Genomic DNA, 16193 nt, shown 5'->3' on the forward strand with positions numbered 1-16193 from the left:
ACTAATTGTTAGTATTTTTATTCAAGGTGAGTCTGTTACATTAATGTGAACACCTATACCTTGAAGGAAATATAGAGTGTGAAGACCTAATTTATTTCACTTGCTAAATTTAGCAAGAAACTCGAACCATACGCAACTGATCCAGATATAGTATTACTTTTCAGTTTCCAAGAAGAGGAATGCGATTATGTTTACCAAATTACCAATAAATGAAATAATGGAAGTGGTTCAGAAGAGAAAATATGTTAAAAATATTTATTAATTTTATTATTTAAAAAGAGAAAGTTGATTGTTCCTTTGGAGTTACAGAATAAAATTATGTGTGATTAATTTGCTAGTATTACTATTAACCTTTTTGGTCCGAAAACCTTAGTAGATAATTATCTATTCTACTGTATAGAGTTGTCCTTTGTTTTTCTTATGTCACGCAGATTTAAAATATTGAGATTTTGTATTTCCAGTTTATTTGGTTAATTATTTCGTTTCTTAACAACAACTGAATTGGATAGGTTTGCCTTGCCCTTATGTTTTTTTTTTGATTTTTGTATGTAACGGTGGAGAGTCGAAAAATTGCATAATATAGTGCACACTGCAATAACAATAAGCTTAGATATATGGGTAGAAAAACATTTTAAATGAAAATTATTGTAAATGATAACAATAACCTTAGATATATGGGATTCCACTTTATTTAACTTGTTAGATTCTCATCCATCACCTTAAAGAATTTGACACAAGTTTTGATGATGAAGCGTGGGTCGTCCAAGTCACCGCGAGTCTTCTCGTAGTCAACAGTCCACACCCCGTGGGCTCCGTTACCGTCTTCCTTAACAATGACGGTCATGGTTCCTTCGAGCTTTTTGAAACAATCCGGGTTTTGCCACACCTCGTCATTGGGGACGGATTCTCTGATAGTCTTGTACCACTCTTTCGTGATCTGAAAGCGGCTCATTTTGTACCTTTTCCTTCTCTTCCCCGTACCGGCCACATTGTCGATCTCTAACTCGGCTATGGTGAAACATGAAAATGTAATCAAGAAAATGTAAATTCAGTGAGATGTATGTATGTAGTGTAGAAGAGTTGATTACCATGGCCTTCCTTAGGAAATTTCGTCTTCACCATGAAATCTTGAAAGAAGAGGGATGCTGGAGACTTAACGTCAAAATTAACGGAAGAAGTTCCTTTCGGTGCCATTTTCTCTAATTAGTGATTTTTCTTTTTCTTTTAAGTATATAGATGTTGTGTGGGTTTGATTATTTTTTTTATACTTCCTCTGTCCCGTTATTTTTTACATTTCTTGGCTAAAAGCACAAAATGTAACAAATAAGAAATATTTTATCATTTATAAAAGTTCAACTAATAGAAAAAAATATTACAGAATTTAAAAATTCAGAAAATATTAAATTAAAAGAAAATTATGCATAGAAACATGAGAAACAACTAATAATTGAATCAAACAAAAAAGCCTAAAATATTTCATATTTAGGACAGAGGAAGTAATATTTCTCATGTCCTTTCAATCGGATTTTTTTTTTTATACTTCCTCCTCTGTCCCATTTTTTTTTTTTACATTTTTTTGGCTAAAAGCACAAAAGTTAACAAATACTGTAATAAATATTTGATCCTTTATAAAAGTTCAACTAATAGAAAACAATATGAAAGAATTTAAAAATTCATAAACTATTAAATTAAAAGAAAATTATGCATAGAAACATGAGAAAAAACTAATAATTATAACAAACAAAAAAGAAAATATTTTAGGACAGAGGAAGTAATAATCTTCTCATGCATGAAGGTGTTTATACAGTGAAAGTTACAGATATTATATTCACCTAAACCCACCACCCAACTTTAACACCTCATGGTTTTTTTCTAAATATTTGGTTTCACCCACTTAATTAATTACCAATGTAGCACATTGTGGAAAGAATATCATCTACCTAATGTATCAATACCAATTAATTCCAATCAAGCAAATATATTTTTTTTAAAAAATGTGAGTCATGTGAGTATACAAAATGTGAATGCGATGAAGTTATAATGGATTTGACAATTTAATTTTTAATATATCTGGATATTTCATTTAAACAATACATTTTCAACACACGAAAAAACCTAAAATACATTGCTTTTGATATTACATTGATAAACTTAAATTTTCATAACAAGAGTAAAAAAAATTATCGATTATGTATGAATAATTTCTATTAATAATAATAAAGCTTTGATAGTCTCTTTGAATTAAAGTAGCTACTGAAGAGTATATCTTTTCTTTAAACAAACTAACACAACCAAATTGGATAGTTTTACATATGCGTTCTCTGTCCTTGTGCTTTTAAAGTAGTGGTGTGGCGAATCGGATTTTCGTACTAACATGGATAAACTTAATTAACCATAATATTAAAAATCGTCGATACAACAATAATATGCATGCAAATCGATATATTATTATGTATTTTAAAGCTTTATGAGTAAATACATTCTAAATGTGATTGCTTCGTTGGATATGAGACTTAAGTTGTGTTCATCAAGCTGTTATTTTTTTTTTGAACAACCATCAAGATGTTCTTAAGTCAGAAAAGACAATGCTTGAGTGTGCGGTGAGTAACAGACTCGTTAGTCTATTTATACTTTATTACTCACTAATTGGTATTTGTTCATAATGTAATAAAATATATTCATTATGTACAATGCTTGAGTCTGTTAACGATTATATTCATTGAATAAACTAACGAGTCTGTTAAAGAATATTACTTTATTACTCACTAATTGGTATTTGTTCATAATGACTAACAAGTCTGTTAAAGTAGAATGAATATCTACGCGGAAGAATATTTTTATCTATGGTGATAATTTATTTCATCTGCTTAATTTAGCAAGTAACTAAAACCATTCAACAAGCAAAAGAAAGTGACTAATTTTGTCTTACGAATATCGTCAAATAAATGTCACTCAACCATTTCAAATAACCAAATTTAATTTCATTACTATACATTACATTTTGGAGAAAGAAAACCAAAAAATTGAGTACCATATGTATAAGTTAATGCGCTTGATTATTTAAACATATATTCAAGACTTTACTTAGTAATATCATGAGTAACTTAATTACATATGATAAAATGATAGGATATTAAACTTGTATAAATAAGAAGAAATATATAATAAGTCTCTTACTTGTGATTTGCTAATAATAACATCTTGGTTACGAATGTCTTTGCAGGTCCTGTATATGTGTATTGCACTGTCTAGAATTGTGCATTGTTTTTTCTTATGTCATGGAGATTCAACTAACTCTTTACATTTTTTTAATTTCAATTTATTCTTGATACTCCAATTCGTTTCTTCAGAAATAATAAAGCAATCAAATTGGATAGGTTAGGAGCTGCCCTTGTCCATATTTACTATAATGTAATATTTTGTAAATGGTGGAGATGGGTTTCTTACTTAGACAATGAGTTGCATAATTCACATATGTCACTTAACCAATAATAAAACATGGATTAATAAATCATCCCTTTTATTATAAATTTATATCGTCGATACAACAATAACATGCAGATCGATATGTTAATTATGCATCTTGGACGCTTCAAGAGCAAATACTTCCTATATGCCAACCATAATTAAACGATAACTAGTATCATAAATTATTATAAACTGTATGATCGATATATAAATATATATATATATATGGGGTTACGTTCCACGTACGTTCCACGTACTCTGTTTCAGATCATTCTGAGGATTTTGAGAAGATTCTCTCATCCATCGCCTGAAAGTATCTTGCAGTAGTGTCGACGATGAAACGTGGGTCCTTGATGTCATCGCTAACCTTCTCATACTGTATGGTCCAGTATGCTCGGCCACCGTCACAGCCTTCCGTGTGAATGACGCTCATGGTTCCTTCGAGCTTATTGTAGTAATCTGGGTTTCGCGAGTTGGCCTCTTCTTCATCATCATCATCACTATTACTGTCGATGAGATCAGGTTTTGCCAGCGTCTTGAACCACTCCGAGATCTGAAAGCCCTCCATTCTTAGCTTAACCTTTCTCTTCCCCGAAGGTAGATCAACCTCTATCTCCTCAGTCGAAACTTTGGTGAAAACATATAATATAGCAATTAGAGTTGTAATCAAGAAATATTAATTGAATTATGAATTAACATAGGTGTAATGGGAAATATATAGTTACCTTGGTCTCTTGTGGGTTTCGCTATCGCCATGTAACCTTGACAGAATCTATTCGCCGAAGACTTGATATCAAACTCAACAGAGAGATATCCTCCTAGTGTCATTCTTTATTTTTTTTTTCTCTCTTAAGTATATTTGTTATGTGGGTTTGATAATAATCTGCTCAATGAAGGTCTTTATATATAGAAAGAGTTTGATGAAAATTTTACAATAGTTATTACTTTTTTACGGTTTTACCTAACGTCACCATCTTCTGGATTCTTTATATATAAATCTGTCTCCACTTATTGTCTCTCTCACCAAAAACTTCTGTTTTTCTACAAAACTAGATACTCACCCGCGGTACACAGCGGGTCTATATTTTAAAAAAATAAAAAATATATATATAATTTATTGATTATATTACATATATATATATATATATATGTTTTTTTTGTCAACCATTAGGCCACAACTGGTTATTATATATTTATTACATATAGATTTATTGATTAACCATTGTTTATTACATATATGTTTATTGATTATATTTTGAATTTGTTGAATGTAATATAATTATTTAGTGTATAATTTCCATTAACTACATGTTGTGGTTTATTATATATATCCTTATTGTTTATTAAATTTAATTATTGTTTACCGCAGGTCTATAATTTTTAAATATATATATATATATAATTTATTGATTATATTACATATATATTTATTTTTTATATTTTCAATTTGTTGAATGTACTATAATTATTTAGTGTATAATTTCCATTAACTACATGTTGTGGTTTATTATATATATCCTTATTGTTTATTAAATTTAATTTAGTAAACAATTATACTATTTTTTATTATATTATAATTTGATTTTGTAATTTTTATTGTTTTATTTCTATATTAGTTGACACTTTTGTATTTATAATTGTGCAAGTGGATTCTAATGGTGAAGTGTTTTTTATTAAAACAGAAAATTTATATCAATTGATTATAGTTAGTATTGATCCAAAATATAAATATTAATAATATATTAGTTTGTTAAAAACATTTCAATGGAAACTGTAAACGATTCAAGCTTCCATTCACTAAAGTTGGTGCAGTTTTATAGGAAATCTCGGGTCCCTTAGATGAAAGGAGAGTTATCCTGTTTAGTACAGTTTTATGGGAAGTTATTATTGAAATTAAATATCCGAATTTGATATGATTTATTTATAGTAAATGTTTAAATCAAAATTTAATACAATGGCAGTCTTGTAAATATGTGGCAACTCTAGGATTTATTTGCTAAATGTACTTGCAAAATGTATATATAGATGAATTTGTTAGATATTGAAGTGGGTCATTCCGGTTAGTGATGGTTATTGCCGGTTTACTATTGTCAAGCATATTCTACGAAACAGAGTTTATTCTCTCCGTAACAGAGGCTCGATAGTTATACATTCTTAGAGATTCTCCTATATTTTGGGTTTCAGTTCTAGCTTACTCTATATATGTAATCGACTTGTATCAGATTGAATATACAGAATTTCAGCAATATCTGTTTCTCTTTATGGTATCAGAGCCTGATACTATTTTTCTTTCGATAAAATTTTAAGATTTCTTGATCTTTGATTGCTATAATGGCAACGAATCCGAATCCGACCACTGCGTCTCCAACGACGGCGAGTGCAACTGTGGAGGTGAGAAGAACCATCTCACCTTATGACCTGACCTCGACTGACAATCCAGGAGCGGTAATCTCTCATCCTCTACTGAAGGGTACTAATTACGATGAGTGGGCATGTGGAATGAAAACGGCTTTGACATCTCGCAAGAAATTCGGTTTCTTGGATGGGTCCATTGCTCGACCTGCAGAAGGCTCCTCTGATTTGGAAGATTGGTGGACCATTCAAGCACTTCTTGTGTCTTGGATCAAGATGACAATTGATCCGATGCTGCGTTCGACAATCTCTCACAGGGATGTTGCAAAAGATTTGTGGGACTACCTGAAGAAACAATTTGCTGTCATTAATGGGTCTCGTATTCAACAAATCAAGGCTATATTGGCTTGCTGCAAACAGAGAGAAGTCGCGATTGAAGCCTACTACGGCAAACTGAATCGCATATGGGATAGTCTCGCTGCGTATCGTCCAATAAGAGCTTGCAAGTGTGGTCTATGCACATGTGATCTTGCATCTGCACAAGAAGCTGACCGTGAAGAAGATAAAGTCCATCAGTTTCTCTGTGGTCTTGATGAACAGTTTCGTGCTGTCCGGTCGAGTTTAGTGGCGCGAGTACCGGTCGAACCTTTGGAGGAGGTATACAACATTGTCAGACAAGAAGAAGATCTCAGAGTAACAAGTGAAGAAAGACCAGAGGTGACCTCATTTGCTGTTCACACAAAGCCTCCTTTTCGTTTCGAAGCAAAAGACAAAAGCGTGGTTTGCAAGTTGTGTAATCGTTCTGGTCATGCTGCTGAGAACTGCTATGCTGTCATCGGTTACCCAGAGTGGTGGGGTGATAGACCCAAGGGACGTTCCCTACAAGGTCGTGGTCGTGGTAGTTCTTCCGGTGCAGGCAAAGGCAAGGCACCAATGACTTATGCTAATTGTGTGGTTGTTCCAAACATTGAAGATGTTACAAAGGAACAAGCGAATCATGTGATCACGGATCGGGACCGTGACAGAGTCAATGGCCTCACGGATCAGCAGTGGAAGGCGATCAAATCCATTCTTAATGCTGACAAGCCAGCCTCAACTGAAAAATCCTCAGGTAAGTTCACTCAACCTTCTTGGATATTGGATACAGGGGCATCTCATCATCTGACAGGGTGTTTTGAGACACTGTCAAATGTGAGAGATATGCCACCAGTTTTGGTCATAATGGCCGATGGTAGAGAGCAAGTCTCGCTCAAAGAGGGAACAGTCTTTTTGGGTTCTGGTTTAGTGTTGCGATCAGTCTACTTTGTTAAAGAGTTGAAGTCTGATTTGATATCACTTGGTCAGTTAATGGATGAAAACAAGTGTGTGGTTCAAATGGCTGATACGTTCCTTGTGGTTCAGGACCGAGCTTCGAGGATGGTGACTGGAGCTGGTAAGAGAGTTGGCGGGACCTTCCACTTTCGCAGTATGGAGGTCGCTGGTGCAGTAACCACAAAAGATGATGGATCCCATGAGTTGTGGCACAAGCGATTAGGACATCCCTCTGCTAAAGTTGTTAGATTATTATCTTCTTTGTCTAGTTCACTTGCTGGTTCTAATAAAACTTGTGATGTATGCCTTCGGGCAAAACAAACAAGAGATTGTTTTCCACTCAGTCTGAATAAAACAACTATGATTTTTGAGCTCATACATGTTGATATTTGGGGGCCTTACCGTGTTCCCTCTCACTCTGGTGCAAGATACTTTCTCACAATCGTTGAAGATTACTCGAGAGCCGTTTGGCTTCATCTTCTCAACGACAAAAGAGAAGCCTCAACTCATCTCAAAAATTTCTTCTCTTTAACGGAACGACAGTTTAATACAAAAGTCAAGTCGATTCGTACTGATAATGGTTCAGAGTTTCTCTCTTTGACTTATTTCTTTCAATCAAATGGAGTGCTTCATGAGACTTCCTGGGTTCATACGCCACAACAGAATGGCAGGGTCGAAAGAAAACATAGACATGTTTTGAATGTTGCACGCGCCTTAAGGTTCCAAGCTAATATGCCGATTCAATTCTGGGGTGAATGTGTTCTTACAGCCAGATATCTGATTAATAGAACACCAAGCTCTGTTCTGGGTAAGATAACGCCATATGAGAAGTTATATAACAAACGTCCGACCTATGATCATCTGAGAGTGTTTGGGAGTCTGTGTTATGCTCACAATCTGAATCGCAAAGGGGACAAATTTGAATCACGATCACGTCGGTGTGTTTTTGTTGGATACCCCAATGGGAAAAAGGGCTGGCGGGTCTATGATATGGAAAAGTCTGAATTTTGTTGTCTCCAGAGACATTGTATTCTCTTAATCAAAGTTTCCATTCGAAACAACAACATCGTTTCCACTGGAAAACGATGATGACGACGGGAATATACTATGGGCACCTATGTTGGAAGGGATGGTCCAAGATGATATTGATAATGGGCCGATCCTGCAAAGGCCCATCCCAAATGCTGCATCAACTGGATCACGATCCATATCTGAATTGGGCTCAACAAGTCAACCTCTTATTTTGCAAGGCCCGACAGAAAGACCTGTTGACGAGTCACGATCTGCTCCTCCATCTCGAGAACCAACACCGTCGTTGATATCGACATCACCAACTGAAGCAAGTCCACCGTCACCTAAATTAGGCAAGGGTCAACGAAACAAGACAACCTCGGTCAAATTGAAGGATTATGTGGTTAATCCTACCTCCAAGTCTACCAAGGAAACCTGTAATGTCGTTTATCCCATTGCTGATCAGGATACGACAATTCGCTTTTGAGAACAACACATCGCATATGTAGCTGCGGTGATTTCTACAATCCAACCCAAATCATTTAAAAAGGCTATGGAGGATGAACGGTGGCGTGACACAGTTGGTTTTGAATATGGGGCTTTGGAAGAAAACCACACTTGGGACATCGGTGATTTGCCTCCAGGTAAGAAGGCTATTGGGACATCGTATGATTTGCCTCCCAGTTTCAATCTGATGGCTCAATCGAAAGATATAAGGCAAGACTTGTTGCCATGGGTAACAAACAAGTTGAAGGCGAGGACTATGGTGAAACTTTTTCACCAGTGGCAAGAATGGGTACGGTTAGGCTATTCTTGGAGACGGCTGTGAAATATGGTTGGAAGGTTCATCAAATGGATGTTCAAAACGCATTTTTACACGGCGACTTAGAGGAAGAAGTCTACATGCGTTTGCCTCCTGGTTATCAACTACCTGACAAGAACAAGGTATGTCGTTTGAGAAAATCTCTCTATGGTCTTAAACAGGCACCGCGATGTTGGTTTGCAAAACTGACAACAGCTTTGAAGGATTATGGATTCGTTCAGTCCTTAGCCGATTACTCATTATTCACTTATGAGCAAGGTGCAGTTCGCATACATATACTAATCTATGTGGATGACCTCATAATAGCTGGCAGTAATGAGGATGCAACGGCAAAGTTTAAGGACTACTTGGCATCCTGTTTTAAGATGAAAGACTTGGGAGAGTTGAAATATTTCTTGGGCATCGAAATAGCAAGGAATGAATCTGGTATGTATTTATGTCAGAGGAAGTATGCGCTAGATATTATTGCAGAGACGGGTTTACTTGGCTGCAAACCAGTGAACTTTCCTTTAGACCAGAATCATTCTCTGCAGTTTTCAAAATCTCGCATCTTGAGTGATCCAACACCTTACAGGAGACTACTCGGCCGGTTGATATATTTGGGGGTAACAAGGCTGGATTTAGCTTACTCGGTACATTTATTAGCTCAGTTTATGAAGGAACCAAAGGAGGATCACTGGCATGCAGCGATCCGAGTGGTTAACTACTTGAAGTCTGATCCTGGTCAAGGTATCCTATTACGCTCTGACAATGATTTTCAAGTAACTGGATGGTGTGATTCGGACTGGTCTCGTTGTCGTATGTCACGCCGCTCAGTTACAGGTTACTTCATTCAACTTGGCAACTCTCCTGTGTCTTGGAAAACGAAAAAGCAAAAGACAGTGAGTCGATCGTCAGCGGAAGCAGAATACAGGGCGATGGCAGATCTGGTTCAGAAACTAATATGGCTAAAGCGCATGCTACACACGTTGGAGTTTTTCATGTTCAGCCAATGAATGTTTATTATGATAGCAAATCAGCAATCCACATAGCGTCCAATCCGGTGTTTCACGAGCGAACGAAACACATAGAGAACGATTGCCACTTTGTAAGGGATGAGGTTGTTTCCCGAAATATACTTCTCCAACATGTTAACACAAAGACACAACTCGCGAATATATTCACCAAGCCGTTGGGCACAGAGAGTTTTGAAGATTTTCGGTCCAAGCTGGGCATACTCAACCTGTATGGTCCAGCTTGAGGGGGGGTATTGAAGTGGGTCATTTCGGTTAGTGATGGTTATTGCCGGTTTACTATTGTCAAGCATATTCTACGAAACAGAGTTTATTCTCTCCGTAACAGAGGCTCGATAGTTATACATTCTTAGAGATTCTCCTATATTTTGGGTTTCAGTTCTAGCTTACTCTATATATGTAATCGACTTGTATCAGATTGAATATACAGAATTTCAGCAATATCTGTTTCTTATTAGAATGTATCTACTACTACATGGGTCTAAATATTATATTAGATTTTAAAAGATAAAACAAATCAAACATGGTTTAAAAAATCAATAATACTGAATTGATATACTGGATCTTGAGCCACTAAATTGATTCTTCATCCGAGTCCAAGTAGCAAAGCAATAAATAAAGTTGATATTCATTGCATGAGATGATGGCAAGTCGTCTCGTCTCCATCGATCCGAATAACTTTGCTCGTGCTCGACCGTCAAACTCAAACCACATTAATAAGTCATTACTCATTGACGACACTCTTCAATTGTTTGATTCTGACTTGTTTTCTTCTCCTATATTTAATTTGAATAACAAAAACTTTTTTTTTAAGATACAGTTTATTTTTTATTTTTCTTTGTTGAGGAAGCGGTTTACTTATTTTTTTTTTATAAAATACGGTTTATAATTTATAAACCTCTCTAGTATTGTTCAAATACTACATAACGATATAATAATATTTATGGGCATATATTGTAAATATGTGACGTGTCTCTATATAATCATATATATAAAAGTAGAGTTTCAGTCTCTCCTTATTGGTCCACTTGGCAATGCAATTTTAACAAAAATTTTTTTATTAATACACAAATTTTAAAAAAATTAATTTTCACATTTAACTCACATAATATAAAACTGAAATCTTTATAGCTTCTCCCTATAAATTATGCATTAACTTTATTTCTCCACTAAGTTGTATTAATCAATTGTATTAAAACAAAACAATAAATTAGAATTGTAACTCTCATTTTTCTAAATGTAATTTTCATCATTTCTCTTCCTATAAATACTCATTATCTTATTCTCTTAGTCTATCACTCTTTCATTCTCTCATCTTCTTCCACTACTCTCAAATCTCTTTTTTGTTTTGTTTTGTTTTGTTTTGTTTTGTTTTGTTTTGTATTTTTTTTGTTATTGTTGTTGTATGGGTTATAAAAAATCAAATCAAATATCATTGTAAAAGCTTAGTTTTAGAGTTTGTATGATATGTGTATCTTATATATTTATTTTAATCTTTTAAAATGTTTATCTCTATTTTCTATTTTATATTAACATCTTATAAATCATTATTTTCATACTTCCTTACAATATTCACCACACAATAAGATCATAAAGTTGAAATGATCCATATGTAATTATCTATTATGTCTCTGGTTATCTCACATATTCATGTATCATTTTTAATAATTTATAAAAATCAATATAATATTTAAAGATCAATATAATTATCCATTTATCAATTTATAAAGACTATTTTGTTTTGTGATCCAATTGATAAATCTGCAGAGTTCAATATAATATATATATTTTTTTTATGATTTGAGGTTTTTGAAAACAAAAAAACATAATTAAACAATTGGCTTTTTGTGTCTTTAATCAAAATAAAAAATGATCCAAAAGACAAAACATATTCAACTGGACCTTAAATATAAAAATAAAATATAATTTTAAAAATATTATTTCACTAAATTCTCTAAAGATGAAACCATTAGTGTGAAATCTATTACTATAAATTAAATTGATGAGTGAAAACCAAAAAAATATAAGTTATCTTTGGGATTTTAAAATTTATTGAGATTGAAGAATTCATATAATTTTATAAGAAAATTAATTTAGTTTGTCACTTAAAAAGTAATATTTTTTATTTTGAAATATTATGTGTAAGTGTTGAGTTTATATCAACAAACAACCAAATCATGTGAATTTTGATTCAGCCACTTGGTATTCCTTTTATTTTAGGTTATAAAAAATTAAAATATTTATTTATAATTAAAGACATGTAACTCCATTTAACTCAAATGTAACTCCTATCCAATAATTGTACATTAATTCATTCCTCCTACTAACTTATTATCTTTCAAGAGAAATTATTTTTTGTTAAATTTTAATATTTTTTATTTATTTTGGTTGGCTAAACTTATATTCATATTTTGGTTGGCTAAATTAATATATTTCTCATGTAAAATTATTGTTTATAATATATTTCTCATTTCAAAGTTTAAAGCAATATATCATATATATAAAAGTAAGGTTTTGGTCTCTCCTTATTGGTTGATTTTCATTTAATGTTTTCTAATTTTTTTAATTTTTTATTTGCTTTCTAATTGCTTTAAACAACATTTAAGATCCAATAAACACAATAAATTTAACTCACACATTAAAATAAAATTATAACTGAAAATAAAATAAATTATGCATTAATCATATTCTACCACTCAATTTTATTCAAACACAATAAATTACTATTGTAACTCCATAGTTCTAAATGTAACTTCCATAATTTCTTATCATATAAATAAGCATTCTCTCAATCTATCATTATCTCATATTGACATTCTTTTACTATCTTATTCTCACATTCTCTCATTCTCTTCTACAATACCTCAAATCATTTTTCGTTTTTTTTTGTTATTTTTGATTTCTTATTTTTGTTGTATAGGTTGTAAAAAAAAACTGAAATATCATTGTAAATTGTTAATGCTAAATTTTAATATAGAGACTACATGATATATATTTTACATTGTTCTTATTTTAAAAGATTTATCTCCTTTATCTAATTTGGATTATTATCTTATAAGTAATCATTCTCTCTTCCTCTCCCACCAATATCAAATGTTGTTATATCTCATATGTGTTGTAAGAGTTTGATTCTATATTTTAATTTAGTATTATATATATAGATATTACATTGTTCTATTTTTTAAAAATTCATCTCCATTATCTAATTTGAATTACCATCTTATAGTAAACATTCTCTCCTCCTCTCCTACCAATTTCAAATGTTGTTATATCTCATATGTGTTGTAACTTGTAAGAGTTTGATTCTATATTTTAATGTAGAAAGTATTATATATATTTAACATTGTTTTCAATTTTTATTTTATTTATATAAAAATATTTCTTTTATATTTCTTGCCTTTCTAATCTATTCATATTTATTTTTAAAATTTGCATAGTTAAATTTAAATTCACATATGTAGGTTTTAACAAAACAATCAACTTTATTTGAGAATTAGATGTTCCTATTCATTTTTAAACGATCAATGTGTAACATATAAGTATTTTGTCTTGCAATCACAAGTTTCATTTCCATTGCTTAACTCCATGGTTAAACTATAATATATGTTGTCCTATTTGTAGGAATAACAACATACATATTTATTTAATAGAGCAGATGATTAAACGAAATAAACATTTCTCCAAATTTTATAATTCAATCAGTGAGTGTACTTATTACTTTGAAAAACTTTTACATTGAAGTTCATAAAATCATATAAGAAAACTAAAATACTATATCACTTCAAATTTGGAAGGAAACACTTGGTATTCCTTTTTAAAAAAGTCAAGACACATATAAAAATTTATTAATATTTAACTCACTTTAAAGACATTAAAGGTCATTTAACTCAAAAATAACTTCTATCCAATAATTTCATACATTCCTCCCACAAATAAATATATATATATATATATATATGTTCAAGATTGTATTTAAATATTACATAATTTTTTAGTTAGCTAAATTTATAGTCACATATATACAATATATATACATAAGAATTTATATTACTTATTAACATCATAATTCGACCCATTATTTGCTTAACTCAATATTGGTTTCAAAGCCAACTAAAGAAAAACAGAAACGATCTTATTGATATTAGACCAAAACATGGGCATACAAACATAATCACTTACATGGAAGATATTTTAAAAAAATAACTTACTATTGCAACATCAACGTATGAAGGGTTTACATAAGCAGTTAATTAGAAAATCTATAATACAATAAATGTATTGGAAACAATATCAGTCAATGATAAGTTTGGATCTTCAAAAGCAAGAAACAACATCTTCATAATTCATAAAAAATAAACGCCACAATTATACACATCTGAACGAAATGGTATAATATAGTGTATAAATAAAAGTGACGGCAAAACCTGTATATGCCTAATTAAAACGAAATAATACAAAAAAAAAAAACGAAAAAGACCAAAAAAATAAGAAAGTGTCAACTACACCACAACCCACGCGTTGCGTGGGGAAGCACCTAGTATACTCCGAAAACCAAACCGCGCAATCATAAATAAGGATAACTCATTAAGAGGATCCAAAATGGATCATATGGGCATCCATTTTATTTAACTTCTTAGATAAACCAAACCGCGCAATCATAGAACCCACACTTATATATTTTAAAGATTCAACTTTTAAGCGCTTTGCTTAAGGAGATATTCGTCTACCTCTTTGAAGTTCTTAACAGAAAAGTCCTTGATGACGTGTGGGTCAGCGATCTCATGGCTGGTCTTCTCAAACTCACCAGACCATTTCAGAAGGCTTCCACCGTCCTTAGGAATAACTGTGATGGTTCCTTCGAATGTTTTGTAGTACTCCATCATTTTGCCACCGATGATGCTGTACAGTGGATGAAACAAACTTCTTTATCTTCACCAGTGGAGATCCTATATATACAGGTAAAGGTAGAAATTAACATGGTTAACATATTATGAATAATTTTATGGTGAGAGAGTGAAACATAGATCATCTAGGATTTAATTACGCTGAGTTATAGCCCATTAAGGGACATGACATGGATGGTTATCTTATTAAAGTCTTTAATACTTACATTTCTTCCATCTAGAACCACACTTGGTTTTTTGAAAAATAAATGTCTTCTCGAATGAAGTACTTAATCTGATTGAGTGCGACCACATTTATGGTTCTCTGTCCATTCAATTTTGCCATTTAGGAAATTATTCGAATCATGAGTAATGAATGGTTACAAATTAAGATAGAGTGAAACAATGTACCTTTAATTGATTTTCCATCTGAGTCCAAGTAGCAAAGCAATAAATAATGATATTGCATTGCATGGCATGTAACCTTGACAGAATTTGTATGCCGGAGACTTGATGTCAAACTCATCAGAGAGATATCCACCGAGTGTCATTCTCTAATCTCTAATTAGTGTTTTTTTTTTGTTCTTTGAGTATTTGTTGTGTGTGGGTTTGATGATAATCTTCTCAATGAAGGTGTTTGATGAAAATTTACAAAAATTAAATCACTTTTTACGGTTTTACTTTACGCCACCATATGCTGGATTCTTTTTAGCATTGGCTCTACTCGTGTAACGGCTCTTTAACGACTCTCTAAAAACAAGAAGATATTTACATGTCCTTCTTTAAATATGGGTTATTAAGATATATACGGTTTTATTTTATTTTTTAGGAAGCGGTATATTATAATGAATTAATGACAATGGGCATATTTGTATCTTGAAAGACACGTAACGTTCCTATATTCTACTTCTCTGATTCTGAATCAGTGGCGGTGAAACGATTAAAAAATATATACTGTGGCACTGTGCTAACTGCTAAGTAACCATCATAAACGTATCCATACATAGTGGTTAATAGTAAAGGTCTTTTCAACTGACCAACTTAATTCAATTTTTCCTATAAAAGCATTTTTACTACCGTAAAATCGAGCGGAAGTAAACACAGATCTAGTCATCATTATGACGATACATTGTAAATACATAACAACGTAAACTATAGTGTAGATTGAAAGTGGTTCTGTAATTTTGAAATAAATATCTACTCAAGTTGCCTTCTCCATAATTTTTAAAGGTAAAGGAGAACATGATAATATATCTTTATTAAGCAAACAAGTTGCATAAGCCGCCAATTAGCTCACTCAGTTGTGAAAATTATAATCATTCGGTCCAACAA

The 16193-nt window shown here is 32.2% G+C and overlaps 3 protein-coding genes across 3 annotated transcripts; 1 reads left to right on the plus strand and 2 right to left on the minus strand.

Annotated features, from left to right (window-relative positions):
- Positions 1-570: 570 nt before the first annotated feature.
- On the minus strand, positions 571-1232 carry LOC147923554 (uncharacterized protein At1g24010-like). The gene is made up of 2 exons (XM_087493898.1): positions 1089-1232; positions 571-1008 (listed from the first exon to the last, which is right to left on the minus strand). Exons 1-2 carry the CDS (start codon positions 1192-1194, stop codon positions 692-694), a joined length of 423 nt encoding a protein of 140 aa, XP_087350024.1. The 5' UTR covers positions 1195-1232; the 3' UTR covers positions 571-691.
- Positions 1233-3503: 2271 nt separating this feature from the next.
- LOC147923555 (uncharacterized protein At1g24010-like) lies at positions 3504-4431 on the minus strand. Its single transcript, XM_087494113.1, has 2 exons — positions 4194-4431; positions 3504-4095 (listed from the first exon to the last, which is right to left on the minus strand). The coding sequence occupies exons 1-2, from the start codon at positions 4294-4296 to the stop codon at positions 3737-3739; spliced, it is 462 nt and encodes a 153-aa protein (XP_087350239.1). The 5' UTR covers positions 4297-4431; the 3' UTR covers positions 3504-3736.
- A 1140-nt stretch (positions 4432-5571) lies between these two features.
- LOC147923556 (uncharacterized) lies at positions 5572-7507 on the plus strand. Its single transcript, XM_087497262.1, has 2 exons — positions 5572-6931; positions 7222-7507. Exons 1-2 carry the CDS (start codon positions 5800-5802, stop codon positions 7254-7256), a joined length of 1167 nt encoding a protein of 388 aa, XP_087353388.1. The 5' UTR covers positions 5572-5799; the 3' UTR covers positions 7257-7507.
- The last annotated feature ends 8686 nt before the right edge of the window (positions 7508-16193 follow it).

The sequence above is a fragment of the Camelina sativa genome, chromosome 17, assembly GCF_030686135.1.
Source record: "Camelina sativa cultivar CO46 ecotype springtype chromosome 17, ASM3068613v1".
NCBI lineage: Eukaryota > Viridiplantae > Streptophyta > Magnoliopsida > Brassicales > Brassicaceae > Camelina > Camelina sativa.

Coding starts and splice junctions, on each gene's coding strand:
- LOC147923554 (XM_087493898.1), bottom strand. CDS start 1,194: ATGGCACCGAAAGGAACTTCTTCCGTTAATTTTGACGTTAAGTCTCCA. Junction 1,009..1,088: donor ATTTCCTAAGGAAGGCCATG/GTAATCAACTCT, acceptor GTTTCACCATAG/CCGAGTTAGAGATCGACAAT.
- LOC147923556 (XM_087497262.1), top strand. CDS start 5,800: ATGGCAACGAATCCGAATCCGACCACTGCGTCTCCAACGACGGCGAGT. Junction 6,932..7,221: donor CTCAACTGAAAAATCCTCAG/GTAAGTTCACTC, acceptor CTTGTGGTTCAG/GACCGAGCTTCGAGGATGGT.
- LOC147923555 (XM_087494113.1), bottom strand. CDS start 4,296: ATGACACTAGGAGGATATCTCTCTGTTGAGTTTGATATCAAGTCTTCG. Junction 4,096..4,193: donor GAAACCCACAAGAGACCAAG/GTAACTATATAT, acceptor TTTTCACCAAAG/TTTCGACTGAGGAGATAGAG.